The 19,407-nt window shown below is 49.1% G+C and overlaps 1 protein-coding gene across 1 annotated transcript in view; it reads right to left on the reverse strand.

The window, feature by feature from the left end:
• DLGAP2 (DLG associated protein 2) overlaps nucleotides 1-19,407 on the reverse strand; it is a 145,295-nt gene that overhangs the window by 86,027 nt on the left and 39,861 nt on the right. Inside the window, exon 2 of the mRNA XM_024759964.1 lies at nucleotides 7,755-8,824. Coding sequence (XP_024615732.1) covers nucleotides 7,755-8,756 — 1,002 coding nt within the window. The 5' untranslated portion in view covers nucleotides 8,757-8,824. The remainder of the gene's footprint in view (nucleotides 1-7,754; nucleotides 8,825-19,407) is intronic.

A 19,407-nucleotide genomic window follows, 5' to 3' on the forward strand; every position in this document is an offset into this window, starting at 1 on the left:
AGGGAAATGTCTTCTCCATTCATTCCAGAAAGTTTTTGTGTTTTGTTTTAAATGCATACCAGGCACGCTCGCCACTGGGAATATAACTGAGAGCAAGACAGCTGGGCTTCTCAGTTCCAGGTTGTTACAGTAAACAACAACGGTTCCAAGTGGGGACACCCTCTAGGGCCACCCAAGACATCCATCGGGGGCAGCCGCGAGTGCCACATACTTGGGGGACACGACCAGCATCCTGGGGGCCAGAGATGCTCGTCCTCAGGAAAGCACGACACAATCCCATCCCCATGAAGAACTGGCTTGTGTGCTGTATGCTTTTCTGTCTATAATGACCTGAGCCTTGAATCTAACTCTTCTTTGTATGTAAACTAAAGTTTTTTTGCTTTTTTCATTTGCATGGTTTTAATGAACAGTGGGTTTTTCAGGAATGCAACTCACCACGTAAATCAAGGGAAGAGAGAACTTTGTTTGGTGCGATGCTTCCCCAAGAACTGTTGACCGTTGCCGATAATCCCATCTGGTGGGTGAATCTGCTGGTGGTGCGTGAATCATTACGGGTCTAAACTATTGTGTCTTCATCCAGAAACAAACTTCCGAATACTTCCTTCTGTACGTGTTTGTCATGTGCCCAGACATTTTTATATTAAAATTCATGTTCTTAGTTAAAAGTGACCCTCCTTTTATCTCTCTGTTTTATTAGCGTTTGGGCACATTATACACGTAAACAAACCTATCCAGTTGACCCTTGAACAATGCAGGTGTTGGGGTGCTGACCCTCCATGCAGCCAAAAATCCGAGTATAACTTGTAGTCAGTCCTCCAAGTGCTTCGCTCAGCATCTGAGGAGTCAACCAGCCGTGGATCATGTAGTACTGAGCATTTACTACTGAAAAATTCCATCTACAAGTGGACCCATGCAGCTCCAACCTGTGTCGTTCAAGGGTCAAATCTATACTCAGAATAGTGTGTGTAGGTCGGTTACACGTGAATTTCATTTTAGAACAGTCCGGGAGACACCGTGAAATATTTGCTATAAACAGGATACTTGGTTTGACATGTTTAGGAGCCATGGTTACGGGCAGGAAAGTTGTTTAAACAATAGCACAATGGGTATAAATGCGGGGACTTTGGAGAGGGCGTGGTTTAGCTATCAACAGGCCTCCTAGGACCTGAGAAGGCGTCTCACAAGAAGGTGTCTCACATGTTCCAGAACCACTGCGTACAAAAACAACTTTCTGAGGTTACCAACTTAAAACGAGGGATCAAGGTGAGCATTACCCCGATACGACATATAAACATCACGTACCCCTTGATACGATGCACTGAACAGGACACGATATCACTTTTGGGTATTCTTGCCAAAAACGCATAACTTTCATCATGAAAACATCTGAGAAACCCAAATTGAGAGACATTCTACAGAATAACTATAATTCTTCAAGAGTGTCGAGGTCATTAAGGTAAGGAAAGATTGGGGAACCACCATGTATTGGAGGAGATTAAGGAGACACGATAACTGAAAGATTGTGGGAACAGAAAGAGGCCATCGGGGAAAACTGGTGAAATTCAAATGAGATCTGTTTCTAAGTTAATAATATTATAACGTTGTTAATTTCCTGATTTTGATAACGGTGCTAGGGTTATCTAAGTTGTTAACACGGGAGAAATGGGGCGAAGGGTATACCTCAGTTTTCTTTTCTATTATTGCAACTTTTATGTAAATCTAAAATTATATCAAAATAAAAAGAAAAAAATTAAAAAAAAAAAAAAAGGAAGGCGTCTCATAAGAAGCCTTCCCAGCTGAGCTCGGACACCTGGGAGGTGGGTGGTGCTGGGAGGGGTGCTGAGGGCGGAGAGGCAGGGCCCGGGAGGAGGTGCAGGCGGAGGGGTCCCTGCCCCCAGCCCAGGAGAGTCGGCTTCTGATGAACCCAAGTCCACCTAGTTCTAACTCTCACGCTCTTGGGACGACCCCAGTGGTTCTCAGCTGGGGGTAATTCTGTCTCCCGGGGACACTTGGTGACGTCCGGAGACAAGTTTGGTCATCTTCAAGGTGGGGGGACTGCCTCCTGGCCGCCGGAGGCTTGAGGCCAGGGATGCCGCTAACATCCTTCCCTGACCCCCGTGCACAAGAGAGAACCGCCAGCCCAAGCGTCAGCTCTCCTTTGATTTCCACCGTGCACATTCAGAGTCACACACAGCCCTCGTCCTTCCTAACTGGTAAACGTGGACAGAGTAGAATATTCACCCACACAATATTATTATAGGTTTATGTAACGACTGGTGATTTTCCAAGCGCCTTTCTTACGCTGTGTTGAGTCTCACCACAAAGGGTGATGTATATGAGTTCAATGAGGCAGAAAGGTTGACAGGGCTCACGGCTGGCAAAAACTCGAACCCCAGCATCCTTCAGTGAAGAATTATCTCAACAATATTTCCCAAGTGCCTGTCACCGGCCTGAGACCATACGAGGGACTCAACACTGAGTGGGCCGCGGCCTGCTGGAGGTGATCCTGTGTGCTGGTCATCCACGAGTCCCCTGTCGGCACTGTCCATATCTGCCGGGCACTGTCCCCATGTGCTGGGCACCGTCCATATGTGCTGGTCACTGTCTCTATGTGCTGGTCACTCTCCTATGGGCTACTCCCTGTCCCTGTGTGCCGGGCACTGTCCCCGTGTGCTGGGCACTGTCCATATGTGCTGGTCATGCCCCCCATGCCCTCTCCGGTCCCTGGTCTCCTCCCCCCACACCCTCCCCTGTGCCGTGACACTGAGGGAGCCTCTTGCCAGTCCGTGTCCCTTAGCCTTCGGTTCTGGTTGGCTCTGCCGAGGGCTGCACTGTGGGGGGAGCTGGGGGGGTGGTGCGGAGCGCCTTCCAGAGCTCTCTCCAGCTTCAGGCCCACGGTCTGCCAGGAGCTGCCTCAACCAGGCCTCCGAATGCTGGGGGTCCTGCTTCCACGGGCCCCCTCTCTCCAGACCCTGCCCACAGGCCTAGGATGGTAATGGTTTCCCCTGTGCTCTGGGAATGGCTCCTTTCAAACCCTTCCCAGGGGATGCCACTGCTCTCTAGGACCCACCCATCCACTGTCACGAAAGAACAGAGACAGCAAAATGACCCACGATGTGAGTGTGTCTTATGTGCTGATGAAATCGGCCAAGACGTGCACGTGGAAACACAAGAGCCCGATTGTGAGAAGTGCCTGGAAGAGGGACGAGGGTTTCCATGGGGACTCCGGGGGGAAGGGACCCGCCACCTCAGCAGGTTTGGGGAGTAACCCAACCCACAGAGGGGCCAGAGAAATCTCCTAGTGGCTGCGATGCCAGCCATTCCCGGCGGGGACAGCCCCGGGGCTCCGGGGTCTGGGAACTGGGTGAAACAATTAAGTTTGTGAGAAGCTTATCAGAATTACTGGTTTTCTGGAGTTGGATGGTCTTTATGAGCCCTAATTCCAACCATCCTGAAGAGTCATGAATCCCGCGAGAGCACAAGAGGCTGGGGGCTCATCCATCCTCCTGATCACCCCGATTCCAGAACCACCCAGATGCCTCCAGTGCCTGGAAAGACGCTGGCTTTGTTGAACTGACATCTGAGTATCTTTTCACTGCTTCCAGGTGTCCTGCGGCATCACAGGACAAACGAGCCTCCTCGTTCCTTCATTCGGGGCTTTATTACGAGTCCGACCCCACCAGACGCAGGGATGATGCGGTGACGGGGGTGCGGAGTCCTGCTGGGGAGACAGATCGTAGACCGGCGAGCAGAGCAATGCAGGCGGAGGGAGGGACGGGGACACGAGACACACTCAGGACAGTCGGGGCGGCCACGTCAGCCAGGGTGTGGGAGGTGGTCAGTGTCAGAGCTCAGCTCTTAGTCAGGAGTCAGCTCTCACTTCCGATCGCGTGGAAGCACACGTCCAGGGCTCTGGAAGCCTGAGGCCCCTTGAAGTGCTCACTGCAGAAACCAGAGGAGGCCCCCTTTGGTAAAGGTGGGTGGTTTTTCTAAAGCACAAACAGAACCCGCGGAACGAATGTCACCGGGAAACGCAGTGTTTGTAGGATGTACTTCTGCGCGCGCACTGCGTACTTCATCAACTCTATGACCCAGCTTCCGCTCTGGGATGGAGGATGCTCACGACTCACGGAGCGTTTGGAGCCCTTTCCCGTGAAGGACGGTGGGGCAGGCTCGGTGCCCAGGTCTGGGGGCGTGCGGACCTCGGTGGGATGGAGGTTGGGAGCGGGGCTGAAATACTCTGCAAGTGTGGGAAGATTTTCACGCTTCCCAGTGGCTCTCGCCGCTCCACGGTCCTTCTGCCCCTCCCCTCCGGCGGCTCCCTGGAGAGTCATGTTGGGACGGGAACTCTTCCTGAATTAAACACCAAAGAAGATGCTGCCTTTGGAACAGCAGCATCACTAGCACGGACACCGGGGTAAGACCCCCCCCGTCGCCAGGAGACCCTGCGGGTCTGGACCACCAGTCAGGCAGAGACAATCAAGAGAGGAAGCGGGGAGGGAGAGTGAAGGAGGCCTGCGGAGAGGCCAGGAGACCAGGACGGGAGAAGGGGGTACCGAGCTGGTGCTGGCCCCGGGCTACGTGCCGCTGCAGTGCGATGTGACGGGGGCCAAGGCCTGTGTTCCTGGCATGTTCCCACGTGTCCCCGCCGTGTTCTCTAGACGACGCAGTTGCCCTCACCTGTCCTCCCATCAGGGCCGGGAGGGCACCTCCTACCTTCGTGTCCCTAGAACCCAGGGCAGCACGTGACAAGGGGGCCACCTGTTCCCTGAGCGAACCCCCCGCAGGTCACCCGCCCAATTAACGTGACATTCATTAACACTCTGACCTTAGACGCTTTGTCTGCTGATGGAGAAACTACCAAAACAAGCTCTTTCAAAGAAAAGGGACCATAATTTTCTTTCAATTCTGCCTATTGTCTGTTTTGACCTACTTAAAAACATAAAGACTCTTGCTCTAATGTTAACTATGTATTCTGTACAAACCAAAGGTAAAAGTGAAAAGCAATCCTTTGTTCGGCTCCAAATCTCTCTAGCTTTTGGTGGAAAAAGAAAAGCGTGCGAGCGTTTATTTCTCCCTTCTGTTCTTGTAAATCTTATTCCTACGGTAGCATCTACAGACAAATTCTTCCGATCCCCCTACCTTCTGGCTGTGATATTAAATCTGCGCTGGCGAGGATCCAGAGTTTTGTATCCTTCCCCAGAAAGCATAATGCAATCAGCACGGTGAAGCCCTGTAGCACAAGGTCCTGGAAGTCCTAGGCCAACAGGACAAAGGAGCCTGGGAAGGAGGCGGAGCTCGCGATGCTCCTGGCCTCAAATCTCCCCCCCCATCCCCCCGTGATCCAGCGGGGCCCCAGGGAGGGGGGCGCTTGGTGGGAACCCGTCTTCTGAGTGAGCGCCTCACCCGCGTTTCTCTGGGGCCCTGTGGCGCCGCCCTGCCTGCGATGTGGCTCCTACCGCGGGCGACCGTGGCCCAGACTGCTCTGAGGCTGCATCGTGAGTGGCCTCCAGAGTGTCCCTTCACGAGGACCACGCGGCTGGGTCTACGACTGCCCACTCCGAGTGAGGCCCTGGGGGGTTTGCGGGCCTGCATGATGTCATTCAACACTGGGGGTTGTTCCACCAAATCACAACTTTTCACGGGACCCAGTCACTTGTCATTTCTCACACATTATCATATAAGGACGAACGTTCTGAAGTCTGGAAACGGGGTTTTGCTGGAGCCACGGCTGGAGGGACGACCCTCTCGCTCCAGCAGGCGAGGTCCTTAGTGACTCTCACGCTAGCAGTGGGGGACCACGGGCGGAGGACCGACCACTGCCTGACAAACACGAGGGCCCGAGATGCGGCTTTGTGACCCCTTGAGACCCCACAGTTGGAGCCCAGACTGTGGGGAACATCAGGCAAATGGGTTCCTAACCACCCCCCAAAACAAAATCCCTGGGGAGGACAGTGGTGGCAAGAGAGAGCAAAGAGAAGGAGACAGAGGAGAAACCAACAGGTTTTTCATGGACAGGTGACCCCACCCCACGCAGGCCCCTGATCTGGACGCCGATGCCAACACACCGTGAGAGAGGACTGTGGGCAGACAGGGAACCCTGGACATTGACCAGATATTGACACTCTGAAGAACTGTGATTCCTTAATGTCTTAACGGCACTGCAGTTCTGCTTCCAAAGGAAGAGCCCTTACCTTCCAATGTGGGTCTTTTAGAGATAAATACAGAAACCCCTACCTAGGCTGTGTGGGCTTTGTTTCAACATAACCTGGACCTGAAGGCAGGTGAGGTACTGATGGGACAAGACTGGCCCTGAATCGATCGCTCCCGAGGCTGGGTGATGAGTGTTTGGGGTTCCTTATGTTGCACTCTTGCCTTTATATCGGATTACTAGTTTCCATGATTAGCAGATATTCGGTAAGTGGAGAGGGGACAGAAAACGTTTAAGAGGGAGGCCCTGAGGGGTACGAGGTGCCCCAAGAAGTGTTGTGGAAAAGTCAGGTCACTGAGTCGGGCACCCAGGGGCCCCATACCCCAGCCGCAGGCCCATCTTGTTGTGCTCAGGGGACACTGCATTGGAGATTTCCCAGGACCAAACACGGACACAAACAGGAGAGTTTTGCTTCTCTCACAATGACTAGACTGGGCCCTGGATGGATTCGTCATATTTCTTTAGAGATGTACAGGTAAAAATTTCATATTTATATATCACTGGCATTTGCTACCTACAAGCAAAATTTAAGTCTCTCCCATTGCTACAAAAATACTATTTTATCCATCTGCCAATTCGCCTCCCTGAATAAATCTTCCTATAAAAGCAATTTGGTTAGCATTTCCTTTGCAAACAGAACCGCTGGGTTTTGGACCACGTTCCAGGACGGCAATTGGAGTTGCTAGAATGATCTGTAGCCACCTGACGCCCGAAAAGATTCACAGTTGTTTATCTGTTCCATTAATTGACCGTCTGATGACTCAGCCAGCGTTTAGCGCGGTTACTCATTATTCCGTGAGGATTTCTCTAACCCAGAGCACAGCCTACAGCAACTGCTGTTGGCCAAGTCGAAGGGATTGTGAATTGGAATACAAATTATACATACACTGGAGGAAAACTTCAGACTTTCCAGCTTTGCTAACAGCACTGTTAGCTAACAGAAGTGATTGCAGAGGCCTCTTAAAAGGGGTGGGTGCCTCTCAGTGGGTGGCGCTCCCCTAGCTCCCTCGGAGGTGGCGTGGTTAGGGGGCCCAGGGGAGAAGGGAATGACCTAAAACAGAGAATTCCCGATAATGCCACCTCCAGCCAGCCACTGCCTTTAATCTGCTTTTGCCTTTGGTGAATGTAGTTCATCCGCACCCCAGGGGAACGCATGTGGTTTCCATAATCACGCTCCTTGGCTTAAAGATGCTACTGTCGGGTAAGACCTGTGAACTCACTCAAGCTCACTCCTGGACCAAACCAGCCACTTTCAAATGGGAAAGCACTACCATGGGCTGACACACGTCTGTGGCCGGTGCTACATCCTGGCCCGTCGTACCCAGGGCTACGGTCTGGAGGAAGGACGGGGTGTCCTCCAGGGCCCTCCCCACTCGGCCTGCCGAGACGGCACGCAGTGTCCTCCCTTACCTGCAGGTAGTGGCAGGGCCGCAGTGGCGGCTTCAGCTCCGGGGGCCCCAGCGGCTTGTCCAGGTGCAGGGAGACGTCCTCCAGGGCCCTCCCCACTCGGCCTGCCGAGACAGCACGCAGTGCCCTCCCTTACCTGCAGGTAGTGGCAGGGCCGGAGTGGCGGCTTCAGCTCCGGGGGCCCCAGCGGCTTGTCCAGGTGCAGGGAGCTCTTGCGGTAGGCCTCCTTGGCCTGGCTCACTGTGAGTGTGGACCAGGAGCTGCGCTTCATGTACTTGGCGTCCGGCGCCAGGGCCAGGCCCTCACAGGCTGAGCACTTGACGTCGCTGTTGCTCTTGGAAATCCTCAGGGAGAGGTCCCCGAAGGGGCCGGCCAGGGCGTCGGGGTAGCAGTGGGCCACGGGGTCGGCGGGGTGACGGCTGAGCACGCTGGAGGCTCGGTAGGTGCTGTCACTGTCCAGGTTGTCGTCCGAGCTCCACCAGCTGCTGAGCCCCGAGCGGTGCCGGCCCTCGGCCTTGCGCTCCCGGCTCTTACTCCGTTTGCCGTGCTTGGAGTGGTGGCCGTGGGCGTGCTCGTCCGCCCGGCCGTCCCCCTTGGTGCCGTTGACGTGGCCCTTGGACGAGCCCTCCAGGGAGTGGGACTTGGTGAAGAGCTTCTGCACGGAGTGGACCAGGTGGCGGATGCGGCCGGGGCTCTCGCTGCGCTGCTCGGCAGCCGCGGAGGTGCGCTGGTACTGCAGCGTGTGGAAGCCGTCCCTGTGCAGGGGCAGCTGCTTCTCGAACTGGTCCAGCAGGTTGGCAGGGATCCGGTTGGTCTTGGCGCCAGCGTGGGCCACGGCACAGTCGTCCCTGGTGTCGTAGTGGGAGCTGTAGTGCATCCGGGGAAAGGTGCTGCTGGACACATGGTCTCCCAGCGCCACCGGCAGCATCACGCAGTCGGAGTGGACGGAGGCCCGCGGGGAGCAGCGGTGACGCTCCATCGGGCAGCTCTCGGCCGGGCTGAGCAGGTAGGGCTGCCGCACCTCCGGGCCACGGTGCAGGTAGCTGTGGCTGTGCTCGCAGTCCTCGGGGGGCGTCAAGCCACAGGTGTGGCCGGAGCACAGCGGGGGCTGGTTCCGACTCCCGGGTAAGCCTTTCATAGCCCTCAGCGCAGGGGAGTACCTGTCTTCATTGAAGTGCTGAGTCGGGGACCATGAGTGCGGCTGGTCTGTCGAGAGAACACAGAAGCACCGTGTCAGACTCGGTGGGAACACGGGCGGGAGCCCTCGCTTGACACCCTTCCCTCTACGCGTGGACTATTTGTATCCCGTGGCCACTCCTGGTCTGGACGCTCAAGTGAACAACCATTGTTTTATACCACATCGCCCGCTCCAAAGTGTAAGAGCATTAAAAGCAACTTCGATATTCCCCGGTGTGGTTTGACAACTACGAATACTTAATGCCTAACACATTCATCAGGTCTCCTGACAGCAAGATTTTGTGGTGTTAAACAGATGAACTTTGGGGGAAAAAAACAAGTTACATTTCAACTAGACTCGCGTGTTGTGGTGCAGTTTAAGAAGTCTGAGAAGTCACACCTGGTATTTCATCAGCGATGCTGCCTGGTGGGCTGACGCACCACGTGCTAGGGCGTTGGTCACGAATCATTTAAAGCTGTGTCCTCACTACGCAGGCGAGCAGCGGGGGTGACTTTCTCAAGGCCACCGTCCGCGTCAACGCGAGGATGGAACCAGGATGTCCTGACTTCCTATTTCAGATGGTTGACTTTGAGTTGTACGGTTCTACTCAGAAACGTCAGGGAAGAAAGGTCTGATTTTGTGAGCTGCACTATTGAACACAGACCCCCGAACCACCAGAGCTGATCTCTGCAAGATGCTGGGTTTGCTGCTGCTGGGTGTCCCGGTAGGAAGACAGCTGAGCCCAGTGGTCGAAACGGGGGCCTCTGGGCGTGGACTAGTTAGGGTTAGGGTCCCAGTTCCGCCAGCACTAGCGTGGGACTCCCGGCAGGCTTCTGTCACCTCAACTGCGTGCTGGCAACAAGCAGAGGTCCAGGAGGAGGACCCGCTCAATGATTACTTTTAGCTACATTATGATTATAAGTGTTACCATTTTCAATTCTCTTGGGTCAGCATGTATAAAGTCCAGGGTTTACTGGATTCCAGGCTTTGCTAGAGAAGCCCCTTGCTCCACTTCTGCTTCCTGATGTTCCAGCGTCTCTGCTTCTGTTGCTTCCAACTGGTCACCAAACAGATGCAGGAGACACAGACTCTATTACAGTATATGATATGCCTGTATACTATGTATGCATAATGCACATATCCATATAGAATATGCAAACCTAGTATATAATATGCATATAATATAATCTGTACAGGAAATACAGACTCTATTATAGCATATGATATGCCTGTATACTATGTATGCATAATGCATCGATCCATATAGGATATGTATACACAGTATGTTATTTGCATATAATATATAAAGGAAATAGACTCTATTATAGCATATGATATGCCTGTATACTATGTATGCATAATGCATCGATCCATATAGGATATGTATACACAGTATGTTATTTGCATATAATATATAAAGGAAATAGACTCTATTATAGCATATGATATGCCTATATACTATGTATGCATAATGCATAGATCCATATAGGATATGTATACACAGTATGTTATTTGCATATAATATATAAAGGAAATAGACTCTATTATAGCATATGATATACATATGTAGCATGTACACATAATGCATATATCATACATAATATGCATACATTGTATATAATATGCACACCTTGTACATAGTACGCATATAACACATACAGGAAATACAGACTATTATAGTATATAGCAGGGGTCCCCAACCCCTGGGCCACAGACAGCTACCGGTCCATGGCCTGTTAAGAACTGGGTGGCACAGCAGGAGGTGAGCGGCAGGTGATCCGCGGAAGCTCCATCTGTATTTACAGCCGCCCCCCATCGATCGCGTTACCGCCTGAGCTCCTCCTACTGTCAGGTCAGTGGCGGCATTAGATTCTCACGGGAGCGCGAACCCTACCGTGAACTGCGCATGCGAGGGGTCTAGGTGGCATACTCTGTGAGGATCTAATGCCTGGTGACCTGAGGTGGAGCTGAGGCGCTGATGCTCGCGCTGGGGAGCGGCTGCAAATACAGGTAATCATCAGCAGAGAGGTTTGACTGCACAGAGACCGTAATAAATCGATTGCTTGCAGACTCAAATCAAAACCCCATCAGTGGTTAGCAAGTGAAAACAAGCTCAGGGCTCCCACGGATTCTGCATTATGGGGAGTTGATAATGATTTCATTATCTATAACAGTGTAATAATAGAAATAAAGTGCATGATAAGTGCAAGGCGCTTGAATCATCCCGAAACCATCCCCACCCCCCTCCTCCCCCGTCCGTGGAAAAACTGTCTTCTACAAAACTGGTCCCACGCGCCAAAAAGGCTGGGGACCACTGGTATATAGTATACATATATAGTACATAATACGCACATATGGCATGTAATGTAATGTATACCGGAAATACAGACTATTAGAGCATGTATATATAATGCATATATCCATATAGAAACTGCATATACAGTATGCGTGTAATATATGGAGAAAATAGATCCTATTAGAGTGTATAATATGCACGTATAGCATGTATGTATAATGCATATATTTGTATATAACATGCCTGCATAGTATATAGTATGCGTGTAATATATAGAGGAAATAGATCCTACTATAGTGTATAATATGCACATATGACATGTATATGTAGTGCATATACTCATATGTAATATGCATATATAGTATATAGCATGCATATAATATACACACAAAATAGCTTCTATATTATAGTGTATAACAGGCACACATAACATGTATACTTAATACATATATTTGTGTCTAATATGCATATACTGTCTATAGCATGTGCAGGAAACACAGACTCAGGATGGCAGGCTCCCTGAGGCTACCGGCTGGCCCCAGCCCCGTGCCAGGCCCAGAGCGGATGCTCCAAGCTGCGTGGTGACCAGATACGCCGGCAGAGCCCCTCACTCTAGGTTCATCTCTCAGCTCTCCTGGGAAGTATCCTGTGCTTTGTCACATCAAACTGCTGCTCCTTCTAAAACTTCCTCCGCAGGTCCTCTCCACGCTCTGCTCCCCAGGCTGGGGTGCTTTCTCCAGGATTTGCTCTCCGAGACTCGGCTCCAGCACCACCCACCACAATTCAGACAATGCCTGGGCCCCCTGTGCGCTGTCCTCAGGCTGAGGGTCCAGAAAGGGATGATAAGGGGACCTTCTCAACGCGTGAGAGCCTCGTCTCCTCAGGAAGGAAGCTGTCTGAGCCCCGACCCACCGCGGTGTCCAACAGCCTCTCCCCAGGGCCACTGCCCGCCTCGGCACCACTGCCCTCCTCCATCAAGAGTGTCCCCCACTCACCCTTAACTCACAAAGCCTCGCCTGAGACACGCACAGAGCCACCCACCCTGACCCCCAAAGTGGCCTCCAAGGGCCACTGTGCGAAACAGGGAAGAAAGTTGAGAGACATGAGGCTTCTCCCTGATGACCGCCAACCCAGCTCTCCCAGTGACCCACACAAGGGAAACGTCACCCCCTGCCAAGGACACTGGCCCAATGACTGGTCCAAGGTGTGGAAATGGAGCAGGACCCCATGGGGCCCCCCAGGTACACAGGCCCTGCCGTGTCCCCCGTTCTTGCTGGTAGAAAAAGGCTTTCGTTTCCTAGGCCTTCCACGAGTCCCAAAGAGGAGACTCAAGCGGTTACTAGTTAGGGAAGTGAGGGAATTGCAGAAATAAAGGAAAATCAGTCAAGCAAGAAAGGTAATGAGAGATTAAACAATAGTTCAGTGATAAAACAGAGTCCTAGTTCCTCCTCAAGGGATGTACCTATCATCTGACACATAGCTTGGGGCTGCTCTGCAGAAACCAGGACCCCTGCCCGGGTGGAAGAGGGTGACTACAGGCTGAGACCCCAGACGGGTCGGAACCAGGAGGTTGAGGATTGAGATTTCTGGAGCATCACCCCGTTGCCTCACCACCGACCAGAAAGTCAGAAGAAAGTCACGGTCCCTGCAGCTCTCACCGCAGAGGTTGCCTTTAAAAACCTTATGCTCAGGCCAGCCAGTAACACGGATCAGAGACAAACCTACGTCTCCCATCTTCTTGGTTGTTGCCTCTGGATCAATCGATTTGTTTGGCCTCACTGTGCATCTGGCACACGGACCTGGGTTCGACACCAGTGTGGATTCCAAAGGTCCCCTTTTCAGGCTCCAGAACTGCCACCTGTCAGGCCAGCTCAGATGTGGGAACGCATTATAAGAAAGGGACTCGGTTTCACGGATCCCTGAGAAGTTAGGGGCACCCTGGGAGCAACTGACAGCAGGAGAGAAAGTAAACCTTTTCTGAGGATCCCAGGGGCCTGTCTCTCACTCTCTCCTGCACGTTCAGAGCAAACGGTCCCCAATTCCAGGGTCCGTGGGCCCTTTATCTCCAAACAGAGCTTTGCTTCCTCCCAGTGTGAGGTGCTTCTCTGTCTCACGGGAGTGGCCATCCCATAATAGCTACGCAGTGTCTGTCCTTCTCAACAGCCAAGTTATAACTGGAGCGCTTCAATATATCAGGAAAGGATATTTCTGATTATATTTTAATATAATTAAATGCAAGTTTTCAAAGGAAATTCAGTATTCAATTGATAAACAGCAAAAACTGTGCTCTGTAATGTAGACTTTACAGCAGCATGAAGTTGGCATCCTATTATCTTTTGCTTTATTTTTCCATTAACATGTAATTTAACACAATTCTAATCTTCCTCCATATTAAAAAGCCAGCCCATTATTGCTCCACTCACGTATCCCGTTTCTACCTAATGTTTAGCCTGCAAGCTACACTATGAATGTGGCTCCATAAAAGAACAGCATAAAAGAGAAAAGTTTAACTGAAATGAATTAAATTTGATTATGCCACACATTGATAATATTCTCATTTCCCCTGAATTCCCTGACATATGCGTGGAAGCTCACACATTACCTCTCAAAAATAAAACAGTGACAACACACAGGATAATAATCCACCGTAAATAATGGTGATACCAAAACATATAATGAGGGCTTGTACTCTATAGGTTTTTTAATAAGTCTACATAACATATAACAAATACCTTAGGGGCTGGTAGTTTCTCTTTGTGAAAGTGAGGTAACAAACACAAAATGCGGAAGGCGTCTTAGCTTCCTAATTTACAGCTATTCACTGAACCCTTCTTTGCTATTAAGCAAAAGAAAACAGCAATTATCATCATTAGTCATTAACTGTCTCCCCAAATTCAAGCTAGAATGTAAATGCACATTCTACTGCTGGATTTCATGAGACTGTTGCCATACCCAGTCTAAAAAATATATTTTGAGTGGTGGAATGAAACCTTTTAAAATACAGCTAATGTGATGCAGTGCTCACTGTGTGTGAATCGTGTCACAGGCTTTACCCTCCTGGCGGCCCCCTGGGAGCAGTGCCTGTCCCCAGTGCAGGCTGAGGGGGCCAAGGCTAGCAGGGCAGTTGGGCAAGGCTCCCCAGGTGGCACCACACACAGACACACACATGCACAGGTACACTCTCGTAACAGAGCTGCATCGGAACCCCAGCATCCCAGCTCTGGGCTGCTGATGGATAGGGAGGATGGAGGGGGCCCCTGTGCCCTTTCTGGTTAAACCAGGCTCGTGGTTCCAACACCAAGCCCAGCCTGAGCCACCCAGGCTGGACACACACACTGCGGCAAGGGGCCCAGGCCCAGGTGTTTGGGGAAAGCGTGGAGGCCCCTGCCTCCGGGTATAGACAGGCATGGCCAGGCCCTCCCCAACCCCACTGTGGGTGCTTGGAGGTCCTTCCCCCGAGGAAACCAGCTTTGTCTCCCTCTGCCGGAAGCTCACTTACACCCAAGCTGCCTGCCTGCTTGCATCTGCCTCTGATTTTATCCCCCATCGGGGGGAGGGACAGACCTTCCACTGTGTCACTTGCCCCTGCCCTCACTTGGGAAGGAAAATCCTGTAGGAGGGAGAGGGCCGCTGAACTAAATGGAAAGAACAACCCAAGGAAGACAAAATGAAGAGGCAAAAACGTTATCCAGTGGACCACGGTGTTGCTTGCTAAATAAAGAAGGATATATTTTCCCCAAACTAGTGGAACTTATCAACATTTCCTCAGAAATTTCAGCTGGGTCTTGTGCAAAGCCCTGAGGCCTCCCTGGTGGTCCCTGGAACCGCCACTCCCTTTGCCTGCTGACTTGTCCTCCTCACCACTCCTGTGTCCTCCCCACTGGCCCCAGCAGCACTGGCTCAGCCCACTTCCCTTCACGACTCCTCAGGAGCTGCAGGCCACCTGGCCATCTTGCCAGGACCTTGCGACACAAGTGCAGGTCAGGGAACCCAGAAAGAAAGAGCCGAGTGTACCTGTTCCCGTATGTAACGTGTGAAGGTATGAAAGATGGGGCCCACCATGTCAAAAGGAGCCTATCTGAAGCTCCTTTTAAAAAGTTTCCTCAAAAACTAAACAGAAAAGTTCAAGATTTGTATCCTGACAGCTACAAAATATTGCTGAAAGAAATTAATGATGCTCTAAGCAAATGGAAAGATATACCCCAAAAAGAATGTATAACTGAATCACTTTACTGTACAGCAGAAATTAACACAACATTATAAATTAACTATAGTTCAATAAAAAATAAAGATATCCTATGTTCATCAATTGGAAGAATTAAAATGGTTAACATGGGAATATTCCCCCAAATGACCTACAGATTCAACAATCCCCATCAAACCCCCAACTGGCTTCTCTGTCAAAATTCAAAACCTGATCTTCAAATTCATATAGATAGAAAATGAAAACTAAATCTAAAGCTAGCAGGAGGAAGGAAATAATAAAGCTCAGAGTGGGGACAAATGAAATAAGAAACAATAGAGAGAGTCAGTGAAATCTTCAATATATGCAAATCAATCAATGTGATACACCATATTAACAAATTGAAGGAGAAAAACCGTATGATCATCTCAATAGATGCAGAGAAAGCTTTTGACAAAATTCAACACCCATTTATGATAAAAACCCTGCAGAAAGTAGGCATAGAGGGAACTTTCCTCAACATAATAAAGGCCATATATGACAAACCCACAGCCAACATGGTCCTCAATAGTGAAAAACTGAAACCATTTGCACTAAGATAAGGAAAAAGACAAGGTTGCCCACTCTCACATGATTCTTCAGAAAGATCAATAAAACTGACAAACCTTTAGCTAGACTGAAAAGAAAAAAAAGACTCAAATTTCTAAAATCAGAAACCAAAGTGGCGGATTACTACTAATCTTATATAATTAAGAAGGATTATAAGGGAATACGATGAACAACTGTATGCCAGCAAATTAGATAACCTAGATGAAATGGACAAACTCAAAGAAACACACAAATTACTTTGAGAAGAAACAGAAAATCTTGGCAGAACTATAAGACGGAACTATTGGGTTGGCCTAAAAGATCGTTTGGGTTTTTTGTGCAACCCCAAATTCGCAGGATACAAGATCAAAACACAAAAATCAGTTGTGTTTCTACATATGAGCAATTTCCAAAAAGGAAATTGGGAAAGCTATTCCATTTACAATAACATCTAAAAGAATAAAATACCTGTGTCTACATTTAACTAAGAAGGTGAAAGGTTTGTACACTGAGCATGATAAAGGAGTGCTGAAAGAAATTAAAAAAGACCGAAAGAAATGGAAAGACATCCTATGTTCATGGATTGGAAGACTTAATATTTTTAAGAATTCAATACTATCAAAAGTGACCCACAGATTCAATGCAATCTCTATGGAAATTCCCGCCGGCGATTTTGCAGAAGTGGAAGAACCAATCCTTAAATTCAGTGGAAATTCAATGGGCCCCAAATAGCTAAAACCATCTTGCAAAAGGAGAACAGAGTTGGGGGACTCACACTTCCCAATTCCAAAACTTGCTAAAAACCTACAGTAATCAAAACAGTGTGACTCTGGTATAAGGATAGACATATAGACTAATGGAATAGAATTGGGAACCCAGAAATAAACCTATACGTCTATGGCCAATTCATTTCTGGTACAGGTGCCAAGAGTGTTTAGGGAAAGAGTAGTCTTTTCTATAACACGTGCTGGGACAACCAGATTTCTACCTGCATAAGAATGAAGTCGCACCCCTATCTCACACTGTGTGCAAAAATGAACACAAAATGGATCAAAGACCCAAAGAAAGGCGTAAAAGTATAAAATTCTTAGAAGGAAACACACATGTACTTCTTTGTGAATGTGGATTAGGCAATGCTTTCTTAGATATGTCATCAAAAGCACAGGAAAAGAAGAAAAAAACAGATAAAATGGACTCCCTAAAATTGAAAACTTTTGAGATTTAAAAGACACCCCCAATGCTTTCTTAGATATGTCATCAAAAGCACAGGAAAAGAAGAAAAAAACAGATAAAATGGACTCCCTAAAATTGAAAACTTTTGAGATTTAAAAGACACCCCCAATGCTTTCTTAGATATGTCATCAAAAGCACAGGAAAAGAAGAAAAAAACAGATAAAATGGACTCCCTAAAATTGAAAACTTTTGAGATTTAAAAGACACCCCCAAGGAAGTGAAAAGACAACCCGGAGAATGCGAAAAATGTTTTGCAAATCAAGTATCTGATAAGGAAATTGTATCTAGGGTATATAAAGATCTCTTATGACGTAATTATAAAAGACAAATAGTTCAAATAAAAATGGGCGAAAAATCTAAACAGACATTTCTCCAAAGAAGATACACAAAGGGCCAATAAGTACATGAAGAGATGCTCAACCGTCACGGGCCATCAGGGAAATGCAACTGAAACCACAATGAGATACCATTTCACATGACTAGGATGTCTAAGTAAGAGACAAAGTGACAAGTGCTGATGAGGATACAGAAGAAATGGAACCTCATTCCCTGCTGGGGGGCGTGTCAGATGATGCAGTCGCTTTGGAGACTTCTTCAGAAGGGTAAACACAGAGTAACCATGTGACCCAGGAATTCAAACGTGAGGTACATGCCCCAGAGGAATGAAAGCAGATGTCCCCACAGAAACTTGTATGTGAATGTTCATAGCAGCGTTATTCGTAATAGTAAAAAAAAAGGAAACCACCCAAACGCCCATCAATGGATGTACAAAAGTGGTTATGTCCATCCAAATGGAATATTATTCTCCGATAACAACCAATTAAGTATGGGAACACCGTACAGCATGGATGGACCTTCAAAACAATATGCTAGTGAAAGGAGGCAGTCACAAAGGACCACTATGACATGATTCCACCCATATGAAGTGTGCAGAAGAGGTAAATCCATAGAGACCGGAAATTGATTGTTGAATGTCAGGGGCTGGGGCAGGAGGATAGGGGGTGACTGTCAGGGTGTGGGGTGATGAAAATGTTCTAAAAGTGACTGCAGTGGTGGTCGCACATATCTGTAAATACAAAAAACACTGAATTGTACATTTTAATGGTGAACTGTATGGTAGGTGAACTATATCCCCATAAACGTCTTATAACTGAATAAATATATACGAAGAAGACATAAAAACACAAAATTGACTATATACGAAGTTCGCTTTAAAAAATTTTCCTCACGTGTTTAGAACTCAGTAAAAGACCTGTTTAGTAAAATTTAGGAAAGCAGTATGCTTGTTGGTTTGCTTTTAAACGTCCTCTCTCTCCATGGTAGGACGGAGGTGATTGAGCTGAGTCCCATTAATTTGACTGCTAGGGAGCTCAGGGCCAATTTGGGGTCCACAGACAGTCACTTGTTTCCCTTTGCTCCTTCCTTCTTACTGAAAGTTCTCAGATCATGGTTTCAAATTTGCATTTATATTTCATCAGTATATTTTACATGTTTTTGCTATTCACGCGTCACATTCTTATAAAATGAGATGAGGAATAAATTAGTGAATAAATTAACTTTAAGTGGTACGGTAATATTAGTTCAAGTTATACAGTAAACGGATGAGAGTTGTTGAGTCACCGGCCGGACGACGGCTGGAGAAGCGCGAACGCACTCCGGCTGCGCTGGGGTCAGGGTCAGGAATCCAGCGAGCTGGGGGCCAGCGCTTTGCTCACTCCTGTTATCCAAGGTCTGACAGCTCACGCACATTTGAATTTCCTTACCCATTTGTGGTTTTGCCTTTATTTGCCAAACAGTTCAAAGCCCTTCAAACCTGGGCTATGCACCAGTATCACCCGGGAAGCATTTCAAAGCGCGGTCCCCAGGCATTACCCCGGACACGGTGGGACTCTGTCTCTGGAGCCGTGGCAGCTCCCCAACCCGTAAATGTCGGACCCTGCCCTCGGCTTCACGTGGGGCACTGCTGTCACTTGTCAAGTCCTCCCCTGTGGCTTGTGTCCCCAACTAGCGCCTTTCACCTCTGAGTCACCGTGTACCTGGTGGGGGGCGGGGAGCGTCCCTTGAAGGACTGTCACGTCTCCATCATGGCTGGTAACTGAATGAATATGTAAACAAGCAAAATTAATAAAGAGGATTTGTGCCCCGGGCTTTGCCAGGGGCAGGACTAGCAGGGAGGGCTCCAAGGTTCTTAGGCAAAATTTATATCCTCTACCAGCTTCTAGGCTGGAGTTGCTGGAATCACAGAACTGCTTTCCAGCAGCTGGAGCCTTTTGAAGGGAAGGTTCTGTATGAAACGCTCGCCGCTTCCAAAC

The sequence above is a fragment of the Neophocaena asiaeorientalis genome, unplaced genomic scaffold (genome assembly GCF_003031525.2).
Source record: "Neophocaena asiaeorientalis asiaeorientalis breed wild unplaced genomic scaffold, Neophocaena_asiaeorientalis_V1.1 scaffold521, whole genome shotgun sequence".
NCBI classification, from domain to species: domain Eukaryota; kingdom Metazoa; phylum Chordata; class Mammalia; order Artiodactyla; family Phocoenidae; genus Neophocaena; species Neophocaena asiaeorientalis.